The 24,104-nt window shown below is 40.6% G+C and overlaps 1 protein-coding gene across 6 annotated transcripts in view; it reads right to left on the minus strand.

The window, feature by feature from the left end:
• ppp1r9a (protein phosphatase 1, regulatory subunit 9A) overlaps positions 1 to 19,512 on the minus strand; it is a 231,650-nt gene extending 212,138 nt beyond the window's left edge. For 2 of the 6 annotated variants that reach the window (XM_073054197.1, XM_073054200.1), the window contains exon 1: positions 17,267 to 19,422. In XM_073054197.1, coding sequence (XP_072910298.1) covers positions 17,267 to 18,709 — 1,443 coding nt within the window. In that variant the 5' untranslated portion in view covers positions 18,710 to 19,422. Of the gene's footprint in view, positions 1 to 17,266 lie in introns of all 6 variants that reach the window. The other 4 variants (XM_073054199.1, XM_073054195.1, XM_073054196.1 and 1 more) reach the window with 4 other exon arrangements.
• Between the last annotated feature and the right edge of the window lie 4,592 nt (positions 19,513 to 24,104).

A 24,104-nucleotide genomic window follows, 5' to 3' on the forward strand; every position in this document is an offset into this window, starting at 1 on the left:
TTTGCCAGAGTGGATTAAAGTATGGGAAAAGTCTTTAATCCACCCTTTGTTCAATAATCCAGAACACAATTTGAGATAGTTACTCATTTTCAAAGATGACAAATCTCCTAATACTTCCTCTCATCAATATTTATTAAATATTTTACATTCTTCCTCAACTTTATCATTCCACTTTTTCTAAAATATTTTAAATCTTTTCCTGCTAGTTGCAGAAGGATCTTGACAGGGCAAAAGTAGAGAAGTTTCCTCTTGGAGAATCTAGTATTAGTGTATAGTCTACCTTTTTAAAAAAAAATTGCAATTTAATCTCAATGCAATACAAATTGTAATTCTTAATGCAAGGTCTTGAGCAGAAACATCAACTATTGCATTGCCTCTACAGATGTTGTTTGATCTGCTGAGTTCTTCCATTAGCTTGCATTCTGCTCTTTTTGAAGACCTCACGTTTACAATCTCTGCTCAGAGTGTGGATAAACCTTCAATTCTTCTCTGCTAGGATAAAGTTTATTGTACTTGGTATGCCACAAAAATGCTTTCACTGTGCAGGTCAGATCAGATGATGACGACATCCCTACGGTCTAGTTTTGTCAGCCTCAAAAAGAGGTCAAAGCTGACAAACCTCTTCTAGCCTAACACAAATCTTGTGTTGCATAAACAAAAACAGCACCCGAGTTTTTGAATACATTTCCTTTCTCAAGGACCTAACTTGTGCTTAGACTGGTGGAATATAGCACTGGTAGATTCAACACTAAGCTGATGTTCAAACAATGTACATATTTGAACCATAAACACAACAATAACTTCATTTAAATTATAGACTAAACAATGAAAAAAAAGGGTTATCTTTAAAGAGATTTTTTTTACCAAATATATAAGACTATGTTGAAATGGTGGTTCAAGAAAAGAGATTTATGCAGAGGGAGAGTGTGAAAGCCAAGGAATTTGTGGAGAGCCAATCCAAAAGACTGGTTAGGCTGGAACTAAATACTGGCTCCAATTCTTATTGACACACTTAACAAAAAGAAACAAGCTTCAAGACAGTGAAATAAAGATTTACTAAAATGATTTTAAGGACTGTTGTAAAGTTTTACTGGAGAAGCAGAGGCTGTTCCCTTTGCAGCAAAGGTGGCACAGAGATTTGATAAAGGAGTTATAAAAACATTATTGGTTCAGCTTAAAGTCAGGAACCTGGGGACACAAATAAAACTAAGAAAAGTTACATAGGGGATTCAAGGAATATCTTACTCACCAGTTTGGAACCAAAATTTATTACCTGCAAAGTGTTAGGAATGGAATCATAGCCTTCAAAAGAGAACTGGATAAGCAGCTGAGAGAGAATAATTCACAGTCAAGGGAGAAAGAACAAGGAATGGAGCAGGTATGATTGCTGCACTAGGAGCCAGCATAATTCCATAGGCAAAATGGCTTTATTTTTGAATAGCTTTATTTTTGCTGAAGACATGTACTTGAGAGGCCCAGATTCACTTCTAATGTGCTTTCTATATCAACTGCCTCAAAACAAGACTTAGCAGAAGCTATCCTTAATATATTTGCATATGACCCCATGACTTCCTTGTTAATTTTAGGCTTTCTTTTTCTTTGCCTAAAACTGGTTAATTTATACCCTTGCCATTTTCTTCCTCTGTTCTACTTAAAGTACAAATTGCAAAAACTAATCTCATCAAACATATCAATCTTATCCTATTTCTATCACCCAACCCTATCAAAACTGCAAGGCAAAGTGCTCTCATGGATATATGTTGCATGCCAGAAAGAATCTTGTGGTGCAGCATTAGCATTTGTCTTTTTCTACCTCCATGAGACTGAGTTGTGAGTTCGATGCTCAACCCAGCACAAAAGGAAAGTGTGCAAGGAGCCAGTTGGATTCCAACCCAGGCCCACTCACCTCAAAGTCCAGCAGAGATTCCACTACACCATCAGTGGGCTATTTTAGATCAATGACTTATCAGAACTAGCAAGTCTGAAATCAAATGTTAAGTGGAAAGAGTGAAATCAACAGTTTTAGTGCTAAGTTAAAGAATGGTCAGCTTTATTTATCATATGTTGAAACGTCAAAACATACAGTAAAATGCATCATTTTTGTACCAAATCAAATCAGCGAGTATGTGCTGAGACAAAACGCAAATATTGTTGCACTTATGGTACTAATACAGCATGCCCACAATTTACTAACCCTATCTGTATGTCTTTGGCAGTCAAGGGAAGAATGTACAGATAATAGTGGAAATCAAACCCTGATCAATGATCACTGGCACTATAAAAAAAATTACACCAACTGATGGGCAATCATGCCGACCAACAGACTGAATAATGCACATAAAAACAGTGACGTATGAAAGATTGATGAAAGTTTGTTAATCATGACTGATCTGTCTGGAGGAGAAACAAATGTGGACAAATCAGGGTGATTAAAAAAAAACAGGGTAACCATCAAAACTGGCTGAGGCAAGTTTAAACTCGAACAATAAAACCAAAATGTCAAAATGTTGGAAGTGGCCAACAGGTCAGGCAAGCACCTGTGAAAAAGGGTAACATTTTAGATCTTTGATCCGATTCTAGCATTTTCTATTTGTCTCAGATTTTCAGCAACGCTGAGCATCACATCATTCCCATTCCATAACTTATTTCCCTTCAACATTTTCTCTTTCACCTGACCACTAAATTCTCCCCAAGCAAAATATTGGCAGTAATTATATGCAGCTGTGATTTGTAGAGAATGCAGTGTTTTAAGTTTTGTGCAGAACTCCTTTTTATCATTGCCCCCAAATAAAAGACTCAAAAATAGTAACAGGAAAGCATGCATTATATTTTAATTAATATTATCACTGCTCATGAGTAAGGAAAGTTTGTATAAGATACATATGGGCAAAAATAGACAACTTGTTGCCGAGAAAATTATCCACTTGCTCAGTGCTCAACCAATGTAAATGAGCACTCAAAAATTAAAGGTTTGTCAGACAAATGGTAGTTTTTCTTTCATCTGCTCATTCCCTTCATTTACTAGGTATGAACATTTACAGGCAGAAGAACTTCACAATTGATTTTCTTGGTAAGTTACTTCTCAAAGTAGCTAACGGTGACCCGCTATTATATATGGGCTCCATTGGGTAAGAATTTTCCCTGATGGACTTCAAATCAGATGAGTTTTTAATGATGACGTGGTTTCATGGTCATTAGTGTTTATATTATTTGTAATTATTTTACTAACTGAAACTTCTCAGTCACTGTGGTGCAACTTGAAATCCATATTAAATTATTGTACACACATCAGGAATACTAGGTCCAGTAACTTAACCATTTAAATCCAAGGATCCCAATTTAAATTTAATTCACATTAGTTATTAACACTCAGTGCAGTAGTATATAGTACCAACAGACTTTGCATGTTTGGCCAAAGTTACAGTCTATTTCGCAACCAAGAGATGAAAGATAATCTTGTTAAATCTTGCTCTCCTGCCTTTTAATGTCCATTAACAAAGCAAGCAATGTATTCTTATAGCCAAGAGTATTGTATTTTAAACAAGAGAAAATCTGCAGATGCTGGAAGCGCAAGCAACACACACTGTTTAAGGAACTCAGCAAGCCAGGCAGCATCTATGGAGAAAGATTAAACAGTCGACATTTCAGGCCGAAACCCTTCAACAGGTCTCCTGAGAATACTGCATCTCACTCTTCTACTGTCAACATACCACATCTTCCATTTCATGCTCACCACAAAGTCTATCTGTCTTTCTTACTCAGAGGCTCCATCACTCCAACCTAGCTCTCTCAATTAAGACCTTGCAATATCCTTTGCTTGCCAAGCAGACTAGGCTGTAAATGTTAACTCCATTCTGCTCTATCGACTAACAAGTGGCACCACCATCGTTATAAAAGAATTAACTCCTTCATCTTTGCAAACTATCTCCTTGACTCAACCTCTTCCTCTCAATTCCTTGTGCTCCAAGTGTCAGCCTAAGCAATAGCTTCATTTCTGAGCTGGTAGACCGAGCTCAAGACCCACTTAGGACATTTTGTATTCATAAAAATGGCCATGTCATTTAACTTTTTTTTTAAAAATGCAGCTTTTTCCTTTCTTCTTTGTAGCTCTTTATCAGCCAAGGGAACTTTAAAAATGTTATAGAGGGCTATAGGTAAGTCTAGTAATTTCTAAGGTAGGGACGTGTTCAGCACAACTTTGTGGGCCAAAGGGCCTGTAGTGTGCTGTAGGTTTTCTATGTTTCTATAACTTGCAAGATTTTGATTTGAAGTATTGAGCCCAACAACAGTTGTTCAAAAATCAAGTTGTGTGTTTCCCAAAATGGAATAGTAAATCATTTATGATTTTGTTGCACCTCTTCTTTACATCAAGGCCTACATGGTGAGAAATGCTGCATCAGTTTTGCTTCTATATCCTAGAATTATCTCTGGAGACAACCTAGATGTTATAACTTTTCCAAATAATTATCGCTATTTCACTCCATAAATTATATTTTGATAACAGCAATCTATTAATGTCAATTTTTTAAAATACTGCTTAAATTTATTTCAGGTGATGAAATATTCAAACTTCTTACATGTTCAGACCATACATGAAAAACTATCATGACTGCAGTGAATTCATCTATGTACACATTAATCTCACTGAAAATTAACTACTGATTTTCATTCACTAGAATTGTCAAATCATTTCCTACAAAACACTGATTTTTAAAGTGAACAAACTTTCATATTATCTCTCATTAAATCATGTCCTTCAAAAATCCTCAGCAAATTTGCCCAAATGGGGACTTCTCAAGCTTTATTCAGCTGTATCTTGAACAGAGCACATTCTGTCCTGCCCATATTGGAATATGTCAATTAACCCCACTATTTGGATTTGGGCAGCTTCTGTAAGCAAAGTAACAACAGCTGATCCATCTTCAGTCATGATCTTTACAAATATTAAAGCAGGTTCAAAGGGTAAGGTGGCTTACTCCTACTCCAAGTCCTTAAGTCCAAACTTGCCACATTTGTCAGCAGAATTTGCAGACAGTTTGCTGCCAGCAGGCTTTAGCCAACTGTAGAATGGAGGAAAGCCTGTATTGAAGGGTCAAAAAGCCTAAAAGTAAAACAGGCAATGTTGAGAAAATCAAGTTTGCAGCAATGGAAAGAGGCTATTTTCCCCATCATCCATGCCAGTTCCATTCAAAAGCAATCCAGGTATTTCTATGTCCCTGCCTTCTCTCTATAGCCCTGTATTTCATACCATGCCTTCTATCCTCACCACTTCCCAGGATGGAGAAAGCTGTATTTATCAAAAACAAAATTAAAATCAATTGCTAGCAAAGATTGGTAAGTGCTAGAATGGTCCAATTAGGCCTTTTTACCGATTTGTATATTTGAACTCCTCCTTCCTCACCAAAACAATTTATGGAGAATACTGAGCCAATACAAACAGCACAGAAACTGAGGACAGTTCTCAAACAGTTAAACCTCAGGAGGCTACACAATGGAGTAAGAAACCCAATATTCTAAAGGTTCTTTCTGTGGTACAATATGTGTTCCATAGCATAGATAACTAAGATTAAAAAAAAATGTAAATTTGTATTATGAAAGCAAATTTGAATTAAACTCTTCATGTAAAACATAATGTTAAAATTGCAAGCACAATTCCTAAGAAATCTACAATATAAATGACATCCAATACTTACAGAAAATTGGTGGTAATTGTTTCCCTTCCCTTAATACACAATTTTGATATCCTGAAGGATCTAGTCTTAGTTCACTTCTCATCTCATTCTAACCCCCTAGGAACATTAATTTGCACATGCATAATCATAATGCTGCTCTACATTACAGCCAATTTTATTGAACTCTCTACTTTCCCTAAAATGTCAGATGGATTGTTCAACATTATAGAAAATCTGCTCCAACTTAATATTGTGAATCTCAAAGCAAGCTGCGGATATTACAAACTCCAATCAACAGTCACCAGCTTTATTCCTTATTCTTACAGCTCTCTGATACTGAGCCAGAGTATTCACAAGATTGATGTCAGTAATGACCACAAGCTGTATTTAGGACCTCAGCTGTGCCATCACCAAGCCTATTTCCAAAACCATTACTTCTAACAACTCCATCTTTCCTCAGCCTCCACAGCAGCTGCAAACTCCAACCATGCTTTTGTTACATACACAATATTGACTATTCTAGTATAGCTTTCCTTCTTGTGTTGAGGTAAAGCAAGAGGAAAGAACACAGTAGAAAATAGTAATCTATCATTTTATCTCCTAACAAGTTCAATTGATTAGCCACTTTAAAAAACTATTCATGAATAAACAAAATTTGTATTTGTTTACATAATTCCTATATCCAGGTAAGTTCTCAGAACATGGTATACCCCGAGTTCTTAATAAGGACCATAATAACAAAAATAAACTAATCAACTCTGTGATAGGCAGCAATTTCTAGAAAGCTAGTTAATAAGCAATATCTGATTAGAAAATCAAGCACTGTTAATAAAGTAAACATTAACATTACTGTATGAATCAAACATTTGAACTGCAAGTAGCATTTCTTCAAATTAGTAATAATATACCTTGTTTTGTCAAAACCTTTCACCCAGGTAGTTCAAGGGAAACTATTAAACTTTTGGATATTTTATGCGGATTCTAATTGTTGCCAATGAAGAATGGAATTATTCAAATATACTTCAAATGACAAAAGCTACATTACAGTTTTGCCTCTCCAGCAGATGGAGTACATTGGTAACTGAAGTTCAGGTGCTCCTACTGTTGTTTCCAAGTAAAAAGGTTGTAGGCTCAAGATCAACTCAGAATAGCACAATAGAGAGTGACTACACTTCAAAGCATGTAAAACACCGTTGGGTATCCAGAAACCATCTTAAAAGTTGCTACATAATATTGGATTTTCAAATTAAACATTTCAATCTGTACCAATATGGGTCTTACACTTAATTACAGATCTATATCCGATAGGGCTGATTATCCACAACCAACAAAGATGCTTCTTCAGAAACATAGCTCACTGCGAGACTAATTAGGCCCTACTTAGAATATTGTGTGCATTTCTGGTTGCCACACCACAAGAAAAAAGTGAATGAGTTGGAAAGAGTATAAAAAAAATCATCAGGATGCTGTCTGAATTGGAATACTTACATTATGGAAACAGACTCAATAGTTTGTTCTTGTTTTCCCTGGAGTCAGGTAGGCATTTGAGAGGCAAATGCCGAGTAAATAGTCAAATTCTTTTTGCAACAAGAGGGGTATCAAAATCATGAGGTCAGAGGTTTAATATGGGGGAAAGGAGTTTTAAAGGGGATGAGGGGTATTATTTTTTAAGTGGTTGATATCTGGAATACACTGCAATAAGTGAAGGAGCAATCAGACACAATTACAAAACAGACACTTAAGTAGGCAAGGCATAAAAGGATAGAGGTCCTAACATGGATAAATGTGATTAATGTAGATGGACAAAATGGTTAGCAAAGACATGATTAGCTAGAGTGCCTCCTTTTATGGCATTCATTTCTAATTAGATTAAATTCAGTATAGAAATTTGCTGGAGGTTGTTAAGTCACGTATGTACTTTTAAACCCAATGCTGATTTCTAAATGGTGTATCATAGTGAAGCAGCTTATTTTAAAGTAATCATAAACATTCAGATAAAAGTGAAAACTACCAGTAGCATAAAATTCATCACCAAATCGTAAAAATTCTCTTCCTATTGTTAATAGATTTACAGTCTTTATAACAAAGTCCAACTCATCACAATATCAAGATGTTTGAAATAGTCACATCATCATTTACATAATTCTTGCATTCCATGAGAGCTCTTCCCACATCTCAGAATGAGCTTGCCCTTTGGAAATTTGCAAAAGTATGAGGATAATTCTGCACTGAGGAAGGAATGATACTTTTTTTTCCATAAAATCTTCCTCAAACTATTTTAAATACCTTCAAACCAAAAGATTACAGATTCAGGACTTGAGCATATACCGTAGATGTCGGATTATAAGCCGCTACTTTTTTCCCATGCTTTGAACAGCATTGAACATAGCGGCTTATAATAAGGTGCGGCTAATAGAAAGTTTTTTCCCATGCCGCCAAAACATTTTGCCTCGTAACAGTAGACCAATAAAATTGATGAGTAGTTCACAGAGGTCCAATGAAATTGTACGATAAATCAAGCGCACTTCACAAATTATTGTAAATCAGCCATTTGTACTCACCCTCATCAACATGGAAAACACTCGAAGAAAAGCATATGATGCAGCTTTTAAGTTAAAGGCAATCAATCTGGCGGTTGAACAAGGAAATCGAGCTGCTGCGCGTAATCTTGGCATACATGAATCGATGGTGAGACGGTGGAGATTTAATTTGGGACTGCCGCTTCAGGTCAGGAATGGCTCACGTGATATTAGACAGCAGTACAAGGGAGGGAGGGAGCGAAACTGAGGATTCCGCTGCACAAAAACAGTAAAACTCGTGTGTGAATGGTATCGGGCCAATAAGGACACAAGTGTCCGATGTTACCAAATACCGGTAGGTATAACAAAGTTTAGCCTTACCAAATATGTGTAGCGAGGGTTTGGTTTGGGGGAAAAAGGAGTATAAATAAGAGCAGAATGTAAGGGGAAGGCAAAACGCGTTCTGCAATAAAGCCACGCTGCACTGTAATCCGGTGTTGGTTGTCTCTCTTCCAAAACGAACACAGGGCAGAATTTGAAGCCCAACACGTGTAATATCTTTCTGTGTAAATATCTCATATTACAAGCGGCCGAAAATTCGGTGCGCCGAAAATCCGGTCCGCCGGAAATCCAGTGCACCGAAAATCCGGTCCGCCGGAAATCCAGTGCGCCGAAAATCCGTTCCGCCTGAAATTCGGTGCGGCCTAAAATCCGAAGCGGCCTGTATAATAAAAAAAATGATTTTATTTCTAAAATTAGAGCCAGCGGCTTTTAATCAGGTGCGCTCTGTAGTCCGGAATCTACGGTAATTCAGTGACAAACCAAAACATCACTGAGATGTCACCTTTCAAATGAAAAGCTGAACCAAGACATTTCTGAACTGGTAAATGCAAAACATTTTAGTGAACTTTTTGTCCAAACTAAATTTCCATTTTCACATTTAACACATGTAATATTACTAGTCTACCAGCTGCAAAAATCCATAACCAGTACCACTGAAATTAAAACCTTCCATTGTTTGAAATCACAATTCAAATATGGCCAATAGATCAATGTACAGCTACTGTTTAAAAAAAACACATTAGCTTAAGAGTGCCTGCTGATCCTTATTAAGCTACTGAAAGCAACCAGAGGAATACTAGTTTAAATACAGGACCCATTTAGCGCAACAACCCTATTTCTATGAATCAGAAGAGACATTATACCCTCTGCATAGAACATATTTTCACCAGACCTTGGAAAATGGTAATAATGCAATAATGGCAATGAGAAAAACAGTATATCAAGATTAACCCAGAAATGGCACCCACCCCTTTTCACTTTCAGGCCACATAAGACCAAGGAACAGATTTAAGCCAGTCAACCCACAGAGTCCACTCTGCCATCCCATCATGGCTGATTTATTATCCCTCTCAACTCCATTCTCCTGCTTCTATCCATAAGCTATGACCTCTGATTAATCAAGAATCTATCAACCTCCACTTTAAATATACTGAATGACTACCGCCACAGCTGTCTGTGGCAAAACATAACAGATTCACCGCCCTCCCTCTAAATGGAAGTCCCTCTGTTCTGAGGCTGTATCCTCTGTCCTAGACTTCCCCATGATAGGTAACATCCTCTCCACATCCACTCAATCCAGATCTTTCAATATTCATTAGGTTTCAATAAGATCCCCCCCTCATTCTTCTTAAGTCCAGCAAGTACAGGCCCAGAGCCACCAAATGCTCACATCAACGCTTTGATTCCTGTGATAATTTTCATGAACCTCCACTGGACTCGCTCCAAAGCTAGCATATCTTTTCTAAGATAAGGGGCCCAAAATTGCTCACAATACTCCCAAGCAACACACACAAAATGTTGGTGGAACGTAGCAGGCCAGGCAGCATCTATAGGAAGAAGCGCAGTCAACATTTCAGGCCGAGACCCTTCGTCAGGACTAACTGAAAGAAAAGATACTAACAGATTTGAAAGTGGGAAGGGGAGGGGGAGATCCGAGAAGACAGGAGGAGGAGGGATGAAGCCAAGAGCTTGAAAGTTGATTGGCAAAAGGGATACACAGCTGGACAGGACATGGGACAGGACGCCTAAGGAGAAAGAAAGGGGGAGGGGAGCACCAGAGGGAGATGGAGAACAGGCAAGGAGTGATTGTAAGAGGGGCAGAGAGAGAAAAGAGAGGAGAAAAAAGGGGAGATAATAAATAAATAAGGGATGGGGTAAGAAGGGGAGGGGGGCATTAATGGAAGTTAGAGGATCAGGTTGACGGAATATAAGGTGTTGTTCCTCCAACCTGAGTACGGCTTCATCTTGACAGTAGAGGTGGTCATGGATAGACATATCAGAATGGGAATGGGATGTGGAATTAAAATATGTGGCCACTAGGAGATCCTGCTTTCTCTGGCAGACAGAGCGTAGGTATTCAGCGAAACGGTCTCCCAGTCTGCGTCGGGTCTTACCAATATATAGAAGGTTGCACCGTAAGCACCAGATGCAGTACAGTTGGCCCTCCTTATCCGCAAGGGATTGGTTCCGGGACCCCCCACGGATACCAAAATTCACAGATGCTCAAGTCCCTTATTCAACCTGTATCAATGTGGTGGACCTTAGGACCCAACGGAACCCAAGACCTTATTTAACCTGTCTCAGTGCAGCGGACATTAGGACCCAGCAGCAGAGATCTGAATCCGCAGTGTTTCTGTTCATGAAAATCATCACGATAACGACTGAAAATAAAGTTTAAATAATAAAGCGATCAGAAAGAGGTGAAACGCCATCAGTCATTGGAAAAGGGTTAGGCTACGTCGGTCAACGGTCAGAACAATTTTAAAGGATAAAGTGAGAAAGGCTGCGCCCCGATGAAAGCTACAATTATTACTAAGCAACGCAGTGGTTTAATCATTGGGTTTTGGGCTTTTATCCTCCACATCAACCCGGCACGGTGGAGAGCGCACTCCATAACGATCTGTCATTAGATCGAACTCAGGAACTTCCCGAGCCCGGCGCTGAAACATACCTTCTTAAGTGTTTTATATGCATAGAAAGGTAAAATATATACTATATACAAATACAAACGTTTGACTAACTGACGCTAAATAATACCGGATGTACCTGTTCCGACTTACTTAGTAACAGAACTTCCTATTTTTTTCAATCCCGATCCACAATACCCACGCACATCCTCCCATATACTTTAAATCATCTCTAGATTACTTGTAATACTTAATACAATGTAAATGCTATGTAAAATAGTTGTTTTACTGCATTGTTTATGGAATAATGACAAGAAAAAAGTCTGTACATGCTCGAACAAGAAGTGATGAAAGAGAACTTCCGGGTTTTCCTGATTCGCGGTTGGTTGAATTCGCGGATAAGGAGGGCCGACTGTATATCACACCAGCTGACTCACAGGTGAAGAGTCGTCTCACCTGGAAGGACTGTCTGGGGCCCTGAATGGTGGTGAGGGAGGAAGTGTACAGGCAGGTGTAGCACTTGTTCCGCTTACAAGGACCTGGCACTTATCAGTAAGAGTACAACTCCAAAAGTCCCTGTGCAGCTCAAGCATTCTGAAACTTTCAATTGTGACATGAAGATGTGTAACATATTTTAATCATTCCTTTGAATAGAGCCAGTTGAAAATTAGTGTACTAATGTAACTCTTGCTGAACAGGTCACGCAAAACAGATTTTCAGGGAAAGTAACTAAGAAAATGCTTTCATGGAACCTGCTAAGAATTATATTTTAAACAAATATGCTACCCATTTGCTCTATCAAGCACCATGCATAATCTCATTCTATTCTTCCCCTTTATTCCACAAAACGGTATAAAATTTTTGAATTTATAATAACAAATAACAAGAACAGTGAAAATAAATTCTCATTTTTAAAATCAACATCTTCTTCCAAAACAAATTTATGCATTGTACCCAGCTTTTTACCCATCCAATTAGAACTATTGCCCTGCCACCTCAGGGTTTTGGTATTAAATACACGAGCACAGAAAACTTACATAACACAAAGTTGAGCTAACATAGTAAACAATGCCAGTGCTTCAACTATTAACTCAGGCAGTGGGACAATGTATATTAGAGCCACATTTTCAGACCAAGCAATGAAAGGTGAGAAAGCAAATTGTAAGGACAATATAAAGTACTGGAAGTGAATGGGGAAAAATATGATCAATGTAGTATAGAGGGAAATGTTGAGGTTACCTTTGGTAGAAAGGATAGGAAAACTGCAGATTAAGCAAAGCTGGTAAGAGGAGATATCAAATGACAAGAAAGACAAATTTGTTGCTGACCTTCACTGCAAAAGAGATGTTGTACAGATGTAGGGTTGTCTACAGACAGTTGTTTTCCTGGAGTGTTTCAAGTAGTTTTGGGCTTTCTGCTCGAGGGATATATGCAATTGGAGACTATTCACACAAGATCCCCACACTGATTTCGGGAATGAAGAAACTGTGGCGTGATCATTATATGAATCACAATAATAATCCCAAGTCTAACATGCACAAAGAAGCCAAGTTTCTCATACCCTCTGAATATCTATTATTTTATTTCACTGTACAAGAACTAATCCACTAATTATTTTGTGTCAAGAAAGCTGTGGGTATGTTTATACCCTTCAGTTAAACAATAACAGCTTCACCAACAACTCTCAATGTAACCTGAGCAGCCCTTTCCAGTACATACTTTACTGCTTAATTGTTCTCCAAATGTCATGTGCAATGAAATATAATGGCCTTGTGAAAAGTCATCATCTACTGCAGAGCAAAACCTTAAACTGTTCTACTTAAAAATAGGTGTTATCCATCATTTATACTTGACTTGCGTAAGGACTCCAAATAACTGGGCATCCAAGTAACTGGTCCTCAGGCTGAGATACTAAGTTGGAGAAAGACCAATTTTAATGACATATAACCATACAACAATTACAGCACAGAAACAGGCCATCATCTAGTCCGTGCCAAACGTTTACTCTCACCTAGTCCCACCGACCTGCACTCAGTCCATAACCCTCCATTCCTTTCCTGTCCATATACCTATCCAATTTTACTTTAAATGACAATATCGAACCTGACTCTACCACTTCTACTGGAAGCTCGTTCCACACAGCTTACCACACTCTGAATAAAGAAGTTCCCCCTCGTGTTACCCCTAAACTTTTGCCCCCTAACTCTCAACTCAGGTCCTCTTGTGAATATCCCCTACTCTCAATGGAAAAAGTCTATCCACGTCATCTCTATCTATCCCCCTCATAATTTCAAATACCTCTATCAAGTCCCCCCTCAACCTTCTACACTCCAAAGGATCTGCAGGTGTGGACTGGGATAGGTTGCTTTCTGGCAAAGAGATGCTTGGTAAGGGGGAGGCCTTCAAAAGTGAAATATTGAATAAAGAGTTTGTCTTTCCTGTTAGAATAAAATGCAAACAGATTTCGGGAACCTTGGCTTTCAAGGAATATTGAGGCCCTGGTTAAGAAGAAAAAGGAGGTGATAACAGGTATAGGCAGCAATGAAGAAATGAGGTGCTGAGGAGTATAAGAAATGCAAGAGATCACTTAAGAGGGAAATCAGGAGGGCTGAAAAGAATGCACGTGGTTGCTCTGGCAGACAAAGCGAAGGAGAATCCCAAGAGCTTCTATTAATCTATTAACTGCAAAAGAATAGCAAAGAACAAAATTGATCCACTTGAAGATCAGCATTATCATTTATGCATGGAGCCAAGAGGTGGGGAGATCTGAAGTGGAATTTTTTTTCATTTGTATTTACTGGGGAGATAGACACATCACCTTTAGAACTAGGACAAAACAGTAGTAAACCATATCCAGATTACAGAACAGAAGGTACTTGCTATCTTGAAGCAAATTGTGGTAAACCGGATCAGCAAATTTGGAGATAACACCAAGATTAAGGACCTACAAACAAGCTGGATCAACTCAGCAGGTCGGACAGCATCCATTGAAATGAGCAGTCAAAGTTTTGGGCTGAGACCCTTCGTCAGGACTGAAGGAGGAAGGGGCAGGGGCCCTATAAAGAAGGTGGGGGGAGGGTGGAAGGTGCCAGGTGAAAAACCAATCAGAGGAGAGATCAAGGGGTGGGGGAGGGAAAGCAGGGAGGGTATAGGCCAGAGAAGTGAAGAAGAAATGTAAGAGGAAAGCACTTATGGGTAGTAGAAGGTGGTAGAATCATGAACGAGGTGATAGGCAGCTAAAAGAGGAGGCAGAGTGAAAGTGGGATGGTGGAAGGGAGAGGGAAGGAATTACCGGAAGTTGGAGAATTCGATGTTCATACCAAGGGGCTGGAGGCTACCCAAACGGTGTATGAGGTGTTGCTCCTCCAACCTGAGTTTGGCCTCATCATGGCAGTGGACATGTGTGGACATATCCAAATGGGAATGTGAAGCAGAGTTGAAGTGGGTGGCAACTGGGAGATCCTGTCTGTTGTCGCAGACGGAGCAGAGGTGCTCGACGAAGTGGTCCCCCAATCTGCGTCGGGTCTCGCCGATGTAGTGGTCGCTGCACCGGGAGCACCGGATGCAATAGTTTACCCCAACAGACTCACAAGTGAAGTGTTGCCATTTAGGGCCCTGAATGGTGGTAAGTGAGGAGGTGTTACCTCATATAAGTCTGGGTAGCCTCCAGCCCCTTGGTATGAACATCAAATTCTCCAACTTCCGGTAATTCCCTCCCTCTCCCTTCCCCTATCCCACTTTCACTCTGTCTCCTCTTCTAGCTGCCTATCACCTCTCTCATGATTCTGCCTTCTTCTACTACCCATAGTGCTTTCCCCCTTCATTCCGTCTTCATCCCTCTGCGTCCTATCCCCTTCCCTGCTTTCCTCCCCCAACCCTTGATCTTTCCTCTGATTGGTTTTTCACCTGGCACCTTCCACCCTCCCCCCACCTTATTTATAGGGCCCCTGCCCCTTCCTCCTTCTTCAGTCCCGACGAAGGGTCTCGGCCTGAAACGTTGACTGCTCATTTCAATGGATGATGCCTGACCTGCTGAGTTGATCCAGCTTGTTTGTATGTCTTGATTTGACCACAGAATCTGCAGTGTATATGTGTTTAAGATTGAGGACCTGGTGTACAGCAAAGAAGGCTATCACAGCTTGCAGCAGGAACTGGACCAGCAGGGAAAACAGACTAAAAAATAGCAGATGGAATTTAATGCAAGTGTGGGTGTTGCATTTTGCAAGGACAAACTAGGGTAAGACTTACACAGTAAATGGTACAGTACTGAGGCGTGCAGTAGAACAGAGGAATTTAGAAATACAGATACATAAATCCTTTAAAGTGACATCTCAGATAGAAAAGGTTATAAAAAAATTTTTTTCACACATTGGCCTTCATAAATCTGAGTATTGACTACAGGAGTTGGGATGTTATGTTGAAGTTGTACAAGATTTTGGTGAGGCCAAATGTGGAGTATTGTGTGCAGTTCTGGTCACCTACACCACCCATAGAAAGATCGCAATAAGATTGAAAGAGTACAGGGAAAATGTACAAGGATGTTGAGATGATTTGAGGACCAGAGTTATAGGGAAAGATCAAATAGGTTTGAATATTTTTCCCCTTAGCATAGGAAGATGAGGGGAGATGTAATAGAGGTACACAAAGTATGCCCTACTCTTCCTTACCTTTAATGGCTCGCCAGCCTACATGTAGCCACTGCTTTGAATATGTTTTGTGCTTCCTTCTGTCCTGCCACATTCATCCATATCACCTAAAACTATCACCCAAAACTGAACATCTCACCATTTCAAGGCCTGACAAAAAAAACTTCACCCTATGGACAAGCTTTTAATCGCCTTTATCAAAAAAGTTCAGCAACCACTACAGTATAATATGTTTTTTAATAATTTGTTAATTCATGTATTATTTAGGATTAAATGTTTACCATTAGCTCAGTCAATGTTTAATAATAATCAAGAACCAGTGTATTTAGAATGCCCTTGATTCTCTTTTTGGCAAGTTTTAGGTCACATTGCTATGCAGTACTATAGAAATTTTCATTTCATTTACAAATGCTTATTAGGGGGTTCACATTATTTTAATATTCTTATAACATTTTATTTGTTTAGCTTGTAGCAAATCCTTTGCTACATCATGCACTTGAGACAAAATGGACCAAAGTGCTCAAACAGGAAAGCAGGAATTTTGTGTTGTTTTATTTATTATGAGGGAAACTGCAGAGCACACATCAGAAGACCAGTAATACAGGATATTCAATTGAACTTTATGTGGGAGCGGCTAACTGAGTGGCATGGGAATAACTTATTGACCAGCCCTTCTTGGTTGAAAAAGAAGAACCAGGTATGTTTTTCTTGCCTATAGAACTGCATTGAAATTACTGTCACTGAAATTTAGCAATGCAGTTCACTTTAAGCAGAGGATGTAACTTATCCTCCTCACATCCACATAAAAAAGAATTGTCAACATTTTAACTGCCCTTTTATTTTAAGCAGTCTATCACTGTATTAAAAAAAGGATTGCCAACATTATTGACCCATTGCTCTGTCCTTCAAAGTTTGTGCCTAAAACAAAACACTTGCAAGCATGTAGATTTGCAACTGAAAAGGTTATCTATTCAGTGAGGCTTCAGGAATTATCCTACAAAAACTGCAACCAAATTTATTCTACTTGTGAAACAAGTAAGTCATGATCAAATCCAGGCCTGGCATTTTTCTGAAAAGATTGCGGGTTTGGATCCCGCAATTTACCCATTATCTGTTATCTTCTTTAAAAATCTGAACATCTATTGGAGCATCATAAACTCCATCTAGAGCCACTGACCGGCAAACAATTTATTTTGCTTGTGAAATTGACATACAAAAATATTTCATTTCTCAATAAAACAACCCAAACTGTGGCATTATTTTTCTTTACAATTCTCCGTGCAACTGTACACAAATCAAACAATGTAACTTACACCCACAGATGTGGTTAAATAATAGGCATTCTACAAATTCTTTCTAAAGTTTCGTCATTTGCAAGTGCTTAACTAAGATTTTAATTTTCTTCATAATGTCTATAACGCGTTCAGCCATCACAATGCTTGGATTAATGATTCACTTACTTTAATGGGATCAGTGCTGAATTTAATTTTCCTTTTGGCAGGTATACTATCTTCATCTGACAATCCTGTTACTTCTGTACATTCCGAAATGGGTTCATAATTATTTTCATCGCTATCCAATTGTTCCTCTGAATCCTCATAAGCTTGGTCCCAACCTGTGTCATCTCCGGACTCCACACTGCACCCTTCATTCTGCGTACTCTGAATGATAGATTTGTATCTGGAACAATCACTCTTGACGCCTGTCTCAGTTGATGGTTCAGCTGTGCTCTCCTCGGAGGAATTTTCACTTGCTGTAGAACCTCTCGCATCCGACGATATTTCGGCTACAAAAGCATTGCATTTAGGAGAATCGGGATGCTTCACGCTAGCACCACTATTTAAGTGCTTCCCGAAATCCCCGATTGATCCTCCGTCTAGATGTTGGTCGTGATTTTCTATGCCAGATTTAACTTGTGTGGCCTTCTGGCTAAAAGAGGCGGATTTCACAGCCTCGGAAGGAAGTGGCACTTGGCTCGAGATGTGTTCGTGCTTCTCACTTTTCCGAGGCGAACCTGTAGCGTCCTGGTTTGCAAAATCAATCCCGTGTTGGCCCTGGGCAGAAGGAGATTTGAGAGACACCTGTTGTTGCTCTTGCAGTTCAAGTGTTTTCGACGACGCATTTGGGACAACGCCATTGTAACCAGTCGTAAGGCTCCTACCAGCTGCCAATGTTTGTTGTTCGGTGCTCTGGGAAGGAGCAGCAAGTGAGCCGCTGACAGCAGGTAACGGAGCCTCTGTGCTGGGGTGGGTGCTGTCCAGTGAATCAGTGCTACCTCCGTCGCCGCGGAGGCTCTGGGCCCCTTGCTGCTCGTCCAGCCGTTGGTCCTGAGAACATTTCCTCTCCCTCTTCGGCGAGCTTGGCTGGGAGGCCGTCGCCGACACTCGGGCGCTCTGCTCGAAGAGTTTACGGGTCTCGGAAAATTTGGAGCCGGTTGCCGGACCTTCTCGCCGGGAGTCCACCCGGCTCGTCCGGTCGCATACCTCGGCAGTCTGCTTGACCCGAGCACCGGGGGCAACCTGTACCACATCCCGGGCTCGGACTCGGCGGTGGGGAGATGGGGGAGCCCCTCTGCCGCCCCTGATGCGGGCAGAAGCCGCGTTCTCCTCGCCGGAACCCATACCCATCTGCATGAACAGCATGTTCTTGATTCGGTTAACGTTGGAGCCGTATTTCCTTCCCCGCTGGTGCATCTGTTGCGACGGGGACGACGGCGGGTTCTCGGACCCCTCCTTCACCTCGGAGTCGCCCCCGGCCGCCGCCGATGCCCCAGTCAGACCTCCGCCGCTGCCAGCTTTGCTGAAGGTGGTTCTGAGAGCCTGGAAATCGGTCCTGTAAGCGTTGCGGTGCGGAGAGGAGCTGCGGAGGCTCGATCTCTCTGCAGAAGCTTCGGTCTTCATCATGGTTCGCTGTCAGCGGCAAGTGGTCGACGAACCAGTTCCCCTCCTGCCCCCCAACCCCGGCCCCGGGCCTACCTAACGTCTGCTACTTCCGAAATGTACGCACGGACTTTTGCTGGGGGTGGGGGGGGCTCTCAGGCGGCCGCTCTCATGCCGGCAGGAGGAAATGCCTGCGGGTACAGCGAGACAGGTGCCCCCGAACCCAGAGCGCAGCAGCGGCTGCCCACTAACATGCCGGCAGAGTGCAGTGCGGCGAGGCTCGGGAGGAAGGGGGAGGCCAGCTACAGCTACAGCTACCGTCCCCGGCCACGCGCGGACGCGACCGTTCCTCCGCCAGCGGCTCGCGCTCCGCTCAAACAAAACGCCCGGGCCACCGCGCGCGGTGACGTCACCGCGTGTCCGCGCGCCGGTCGCGATCGGCAGGCGGCACGGCGAGGAGTCTGGGGGCCGAGCGTCCGATCCGCTCCCCGGTACGCGGCGGAACGAACGTAACCTGCGATCACCGTTGCAGTAAATACTGAAAACTGTTTCACTGATCATCACTTGTTCCGCCTGTGGACCTTTCAACGTCAGATTTCTTTTACAGATCTGATAAAACGTCGAGACTTCACACCATGTTTAATGTCATTTTTGCGATGATGCTTTTTTCCCCACACCAGAGCTGCCAACAGTGAAACCTTAATGTTACAACACAGATGCGTTTGTACTTCAAAAAACAATAAAATCTGTTTCAATGCTGTTAATGCGCGACGGGCAATTCATGCACAACGAGGTGACACGCAGCTGTGAGATAAATTACTATATTTTCTTAATATTGATAACGAACACCCCCTAAGAACTTTTAAGAACATGTCATAAAGAACTTGGGAATTATGAGTAGGAGTAGGATCGAGAATTCCAAAAATTCAACACCCTCTACGTAATATAACGTTTTCCTCCTAAATGGCACACCCTTTACACTGAGACCGTGACCCCTGGTTCCAAACACAAACAAGAGAAAATCTGCAGATGCTGGAAATCCAAGCAACCGTGTGTGACCACTGGTTCCAGACTCCTTTGGCTGAGACATTACCCTCTCTGGCATCTAACCTGCATAACCTTGTAAGATTTTTTTGTAAGTTTAATGAAATCATCTTTCATTCTTCTAAATTCTACTAAGTACACATATATCTACTTAGTTTCTCCTGTTGGAAACTCACTCCCAGGAGCCAGTCATAGCACTCCCTCATGCATATCCTTGTTTTTGAGTAAGAAGACCAACTCTACAAGATACTTCTAATGCAGTCTCACCAAGTCCCAGAGTAAATACAATAACACACTTTGTACTCAAATACTCTCTAATTTACTTACTCTCAAATCCCTACACTGAACTTGCTATATCCTCTAGAAGACTCTGGACATCACCATCTGTCCTCACAATCCTACATTAGTTTGCCATCATAAAGAGACTTGATAACAGGACACTAGGTCCTCTAATCCAACTCACTGATGTTTGTTGGGTAATTCAATGACTTGCCACAGCCTACCAACCTGAGAAACTCTTGATAATTACAACTCTTAGCCTTTCATCCGTTAACCAATGCTCAATGCATCCCAACCTATCCCCTCCAATTCCAAGTGTTCAAATTGTATTAATCAAGCTCCTACATTGGACCTTATCAAAAGCCTTCTGAAAACTTAACTTCACTACTTTCCCTTGTTCCCCCTTATCCATTCTACAGGTTATGCCCTCAAATACATCTGATAGACCCTTGAAGTATCCTTTCATTTCATAAACCCATCTTGAATCTGTCTGATTCTATTACTCTTTTGTAGTTGCTCATTGTATCTCCATTTAAGATTTCCTTGCATGGATCTTAGACTAGAAGTACAGTAGTTCCCTGTTTCCCCTCTCTCTGTATCCGTAAATAATGTGCCAGTCTGCAAGAAGTGCTCCAAACTCTGTAGAATTTGGAAAAATTATAGTCAATACATTTGTCATCTATATGGCTGTCTCTTTCACATTCTGGAACGTAGATCGTCAGCCCCATGAATTTTTTTGGCTTTAAATCTCACAATTTTAATACATTTATTTTACTTGGAAAGTCCTCGTTTAGGACTGGTGTTTAAATTGGGGGAGCTACCCCACAGACAGGTCAAACACCAGCCTTAAAGTTGCACTCATTGTCTACAAGATATAACTCAATGTACCAATTGCTTCATCACAACCCGGGTAATTAAATCTAACAGAAGTGGTAGCATGCCAGTGCAGGAGGAGAATAACGTTTAGACACCTCAGCACTGAATCCTTGTGTCATTAACTCAAGTATGGGCAAAGAACTTCCTGATTATCTCCTATCATCTTCCCTCAGCTGATTAATCAGTGCTGTTTCATGTTGAACAGCAATTGCAAGAAGCATTTTGGTGACTCTGCACTAAAATGGACTTTGTATTTTTATTTTATTGTATTTATTTAGTGACACAGCACAGGAACAGTTCATTCCAGCCCAACGACCCCATACTACCCAAATACACCCATGTGACCAATTAATGTACTTACCCGTACGTCTTTGGAAGGTGGGAGGAAACCAGAGCACCTGGAGGAAACCCACACAATCACAGAGAGAACATTCAAACTCCTTACAGATAGCGGTGGAATTGAACCTGGGCCGCTGGTGCTGTAACAGCATTCCATTAACTGCTATGCTTTTGTTCAAATAGTGTTCTTTCTTGAAATATTGTGTATAATTTATATTTTTCCTGTGAATGCTGCTAATATGATTCTATATGCCTGTGATGCTGCTGCAAGTATGTTTTTCATTGCACCTGTGCTAATGTGTACTAGTGTCTATGGCAAAGTCAAATTTTGACTTTGAATAGAGAAAAGGAACAAAATGTATGCCGGGCAGGGAGCCTTCAATATTCATCACCAAAAGTGTCTGGGTAGAACCAGAAAAGACTGAGCTGGCTGACTACTGAAGAACATAGCTGGTCTGCAACACAAGGGATAAATCTTCTTCACCTTATCCACACTAAACAATCCTTGTAGAAACAAAGTGCATCTTCACGCCAAAATATTCTCCATTGTATTGTGTGACATAGTAATCATGCTCAATGATATCAGCTCACTACATCTGAGACCCCATAAGGCAGTGTGAGCCAAGAACAGCAATGAAAATGTGTAGCACTGCCCTCTGTAACCTCAAGTAGACTAAAGGGCCTATTTCCATGGTGATGAGTTCATGGCTCTATGTATAAAAATGCCATGGCTACAAATACAGATTAGAAACTACTTATGCTAATAACACAAGGCGTTCCTCTATTTACAAAGCACAAGCCAGGAGTGTGATGAAGTACCCTCCATTCGCCCGGATGATTGCAGCTTTGACTGTTCTCAGGAAGCTTAACAGCATCCTGGACAAGCAGCCCACTTGATTTGTATCCGATTTACCGCCCTAAACATTTTCCCACTAATTGGCATTCAGAGGAAACTGGTTGTCCTTGTGTGCAAATCTCTTTAAGTTACCATGCAGATATGCCTGCCTTTGTTGCAGTAATACCTTTCTAGATTCATTTCTGGGATGACAAGATTATCAGATGAGCAGAATTTAAGATGGGCCTGTACACTCCTACATTTAGAAGGATGAAAGGTGATTTCTTTGATAGAATAGAAGTTAATGTTTCCTGTGGCTTGCTTGTCTAGAACTAAAGGTTACAATTTCGCCATTCAAGACAAGTGAAGAAATTTCTTCTTGCTGTGTATTTTTTTTCAATCAGGTATGAGTTTTCAATCAGGCATTTCTGAGCATGTTCAAAATATAGAGCAGTAGATTCTTAGATATTGTGAGATATGAGGTTGGTGCAAGAAAATGGTACCGACATAAAAAATGAACTACAATCTTATTGAGTGGTGGAGCATGGATGAGGGGCCAAGCCACTCCTTCTGTTTCCCTTTCTGATGTTATATAGTACATAGTGTCCAAAGTGTGAGTGTTCAACGACAGTCCATTTGATTCTCATGAAGCTTCTGCCGAAAAGAAACCAAGTAATTACAGTGCCTATTAAAAAAAGTATTCACCCCACTTGAAGGTTTTCATGTTTTATTGTTTTACAACATTGAATGACAGTACTGTAGATTTAATTTGGCTTTTTTGACACTGTTTATCAGAAAAGACTCTGATGTCAAAGTGAAATCAAATTTTTACAAGTTGGTCTAAACTTATTACAATTATTAAACTCAAAATAGTTGATTGCATAATTACTCACCACCTTTAAGTCAGTATTTAGTAGATGCACCTTTGACAGCAATTACAACCTTGAGACTGTGTGGATAGGTCTCTATCAGCTTTGCACATCTGGACACTGCAATTTTTCCCCATTCTTCTTTACAAAACTGCTCAAGGTCTGTCAGATTGCATGGGGATCATGAGTGAACAGTCCTTTTCAAGTCCAGCCATAAATTAATTGGACTGACATCTGGACTCTGACTTGGCCACTCTAGGACATTAACTATGTTGTTTTTAAGCCTTTACTGTGCAGCTTTGGTTTTATGATTGGGGTCATTGTCTTGCCGGAAAACAAACCTTCTCCCAAGTCACAGTTCTCTTGCAGACGCCATCAGATTTTCTTCCAGGATTTCCCTGTATTTTGCTGTATTCATTTTACTCTCTACCTTCACAAACCTTCCAGGACCTGCTCCAGTGAAGCATCCCCACAGCACAATGCAGCCACTGCCATGTTTCACTGTAGGGACGGTGTGTTTTTAATTATATGCAGTGTTTGGCTTCCACCAAACATAGCATTTAGTCTGATGACAAAAAAACTCAATTTTGGTTTCAACAGACCATAGAAACTTCTTCCAGCTGACTTCAGAATCTCTCACATGCCTTCTGGTAAACTCTAGCTGAGATTTCATGTGAGTTTTACAAAAGTGGCTTTCTCTTTACCTCACACCCATAAAGCTTCATCTGATGATGCACCCAGCCAATAGTTGTTGTCTGTGCAGTCTGTCCCATCTCAGCCACTGAAGCTTGGAACTCCTCCAGAGTTGTCGTAGGTCTCTTGGTGGCCTCCCTCACTAATCCCCTTCTTACTCGATTACTCGATGTTTGAGGATGGCCTGCTCTACACAGATTTACAGATGTGCCATATTCTTTCTGTTTCTTGATGATTGAACTGTACTCCAGGGGATATTCAGTGACTTGGAAATTTTCTTGTATCCATCTCCTTATTTGTGCTTTACAATAACCTAGTTGTGGATTTGCTTGGAGTGTTCTTTTGTCTTCATAATGTAGTTTTTGTCAGGAAACTGCCTCACCAGCAGTTGGGCCTCCCAGATACAGATGTATTTTCACGAGAATCAGTTGAAATACCCTGACTGCACACAGATGGTCTCCATTTTAACTAATTATGTGATTTC

The sequence above is a fragment of the Hemitrygon akajei genome, chromosome 8 (assembly GCF_048418815.1).
Source record: "Hemitrygon akajei chromosome 8, sHemAka1.3, whole genome shotgun sequence".
In the NCBI taxonomy this organism is placed as follows: domain Eukaryota; kingdom Metazoa; phylum Chordata; class Chondrichthyes; order Myliobatiformes; family Dasyatidae; genus Hemitrygon; species Hemitrygon akajei.